General features: G+C 45.5%; 1 protein-coding gene across 1 annotated transcript in view; it reads left to right on the forward strand.

Annotated features, from left to right (window-relative positions):
* The window catches only part of LOC106813979 (alpha-mannosidase 2C1-like), a 24,072-nt gene that overhangs the window by 11,342 nt on the left and 10,274 nt on the right, over positions 1-2,456 (forward strand). Inside the window, exons 8-13 of the mRNA XM_014818234.1 lie at positions 185-291; positions 583-696; positions 1,036-1,128; positions 1,441-1,557; positions 1,963-2,058; positions 2,258-2,349. Coding sequence (XP_014673720.1) covers positions 185-291; positions 583-696; positions 1,036-1,128; positions 1,441-1,557; positions 1,963-2,058; positions 2,258-2,349 — 619 coding nt within the window. The remainder of the gene's footprint in view (positions 1-184; positions 292-582; positions 697-1,035; positions 1,129-1,440; positions 1,558-1,962; positions 2,059-2,257; positions 2,350-2,456) is intronic.

Genomic DNA, 2,456 nt, shown 5'->3' on the forward strand with positions numbered 1-2,456 from the left:
CAGAGAGACAGAGAGACAGAGAGACAGAGAGACAGAGAGACAGAGAGACAGAGAGACAGAGAGACAGAGAGAGAACAGATATAAGCAAATGTATTTCACAAAGAGTAAAAAAACTCGTCCTGTACACAGTATTTCTTGCGTGCTTTGAGACGTGTGATCTAGACGTGGGTTTTTTGCTGTGTAGCGTGGCTGTGGCCGTACGACGAGACAAAGCGTAAGTGTGCGCGCAGCTTTTCCACCGCTCTGCAACTGATGCAGCTCTACCCCGATATGACGTTCGCTTGTTCACAGGTGAGTCGCGTCTCCCTGGCGACGGTACGTGTTGTACAATTGGTGAATACTTGGAACGATCATAGCAAGAGAGAAGTATAGGAGTGAAGAGTCTATATGAGAGAGAAATAGTGCACACATGTATTAGATACCATAACTCTACTATCTTGTAGCTAGTATATCTTCAGTGGTTCAGTTTTGACGGATGCTGTGGAACGTGTCGTAACAAACCGCTCCATCTCCGTAGAGAATGTCTCCGACTACGTTACTGATGAAAAATACCGCCGCTTACATTTGACCATTTGTTTGCAGGCCCAGCAGTTGAAGTGGGTGAAGGAAAACTATCCAGAGCTGTTTGTGAAGCTGCAGGAAGCATCAAGCATGGGCGGAAGGTTCCTCACTGTTGGGGGAACCTGGATCGAGATGGTGCGTGAGCCTCTAACTTTCTTAAGCATCGTAGCTTCTGAGCGAGTGAATGGAAAGTCCGTGGTTTTCGCCTGCTGATGGCTTGTGTGTGCTTATTCCTTTTAGCCTGGGATTTTACTGCCATACAATCACATTTAAACACATAACTGTATGATATATATAAAATGTATGTAACTAATACAACCTTGAGTCATCTCTGGGCTGTGTAACCAAACCAACGGCGGGTGACATGACTTCTACGGTGTACCGACTTCAATCGTCCAGTCTGTGGTGAGCAAGAAACACCAGCGCCAGCTGTGAACTGTGAACGGGATGTAATTGTGTGTGTTCTTGTGTCAGGATGGGAACGTACCGAGCGGGGAGTCGTTCATCAGGCAGTTTGCGATGGGACAGAAGTTCTTCGAGAAAGAGTTTGGCAAGAAATGCACTGTGGTGAGTGAACAAATCTGTTTTTGCATTATCGCTGCAGAGTAATTTGGCACATTAAGACTTCTCTAACTAGACAGAACTCAGTGCAACCCTTGTATCCTATGGCATGCTGCTTAAGACATGGCTTAAATATGTGTGTGCATGCGTGTGCGTGCGTGCATGCGTGGTCTCTGTAAAGTAATTTTCCACGTCTTCTTTTGTGACAGTCGCATGCCTGTAGTCTTTTGACCCCGTATCTAGCTGGTGCCGTAATGCACGGTAGGCTCACCAAATGGCGCCACCTGTCTCATGTGCGTCGTTTTGCGTCTGCCGCAGTTCTGGTTGCCGGATACGTTCGGCTACTCCGCTCAGTTGCCGCAGATTGTGAGGCTGGCTGGGATCAAGAACTTCCTTTCTCAGAAAATGAGCTGGAATCTGGTGAACACGTTCCCTGTAAGTAGTGAGGGTACGCGGGTAGTGTGAAAGTGAGGAGAAAGCTGAGCATGGAGTCCGCAGAGTGTGATTTACATTTACCGATTTACGGTAACCCTCGCATGCCTGACGCAATTTCGTATTTCTAGCATTGTAAAATAACCAGTATCTGCTATTCGGTGGGTACGTGCATTGCTCTGCGTGACATAATGAAGACCATTAACCATGAACAGTCTTGAAGTGGTTTACATCTCCTGGTGACTGTTACCAACTCTAGATTACCATCGGTAATCTCAGTCTTCTGCCACCTCATCCTGAGCTAATATTCTGTATGACCTCGAATGACCTGATGCTAAATCCACCTGCGTTGATGTCTATCATCTGTTCGCCCTTGATCAGCTCTAGATCTGTGGTTGTTGATCACAGAATAACAGTTTTTACTGGGAGGGGATTGATGGCTCAAGGGTGCTGACTCACTTCCCACCAGCCGATACTTACGTGGCAGAAGCATACCCTAGAGAGGTGAGCAAGCTGTGGTTTGACTTTGTAAAAGTGGGAAAAATGTTTCATGGCTGAGCGAAAAATACTACCTTTACAGATTCTTTTAAACGGTTGTAGTTTTAAAAATGCAAGTTTTCAACGCATATTTTCGAAAGAATCACTGATTTCGTTTTGGTTTACGTTTACGGGATTACCGAAGTTTTCTGTTGTTACCTTGAAGGTGGTCAAGTGCAGTGAGAATAACAAGGATAAAGGCAGAGCCGACTGCAGCATCTTGCTTTATGGTTTTGGTGATGGAGGAGGCGGACCCACGTAAGTGTTTAAATGTTGGATACACAATGCATGGTTCTCCCCAGGCCTTTAAAGTGATTACGTCACCGAAAATAGTAAAAAAATAACACTTTTTCACAAAATATAAT

The sequence above is a fragment of the Priapulus caudatus genome, unplaced genomic scaffold (genome assembly GCF_000485595.1).
Source record: "Priapulus caudatus unplaced genomic scaffold, Priapulus_caudatus-5.0.1 Scaffold851, whole genome shotgun sequence".
Classification (NCBI taxonomy): Eukaryota; Metazoa; Priapulida; class Priapulimorpha; order Priapulimorphida; family Priapulidae; genus Priapulus; species Priapulus caudatus.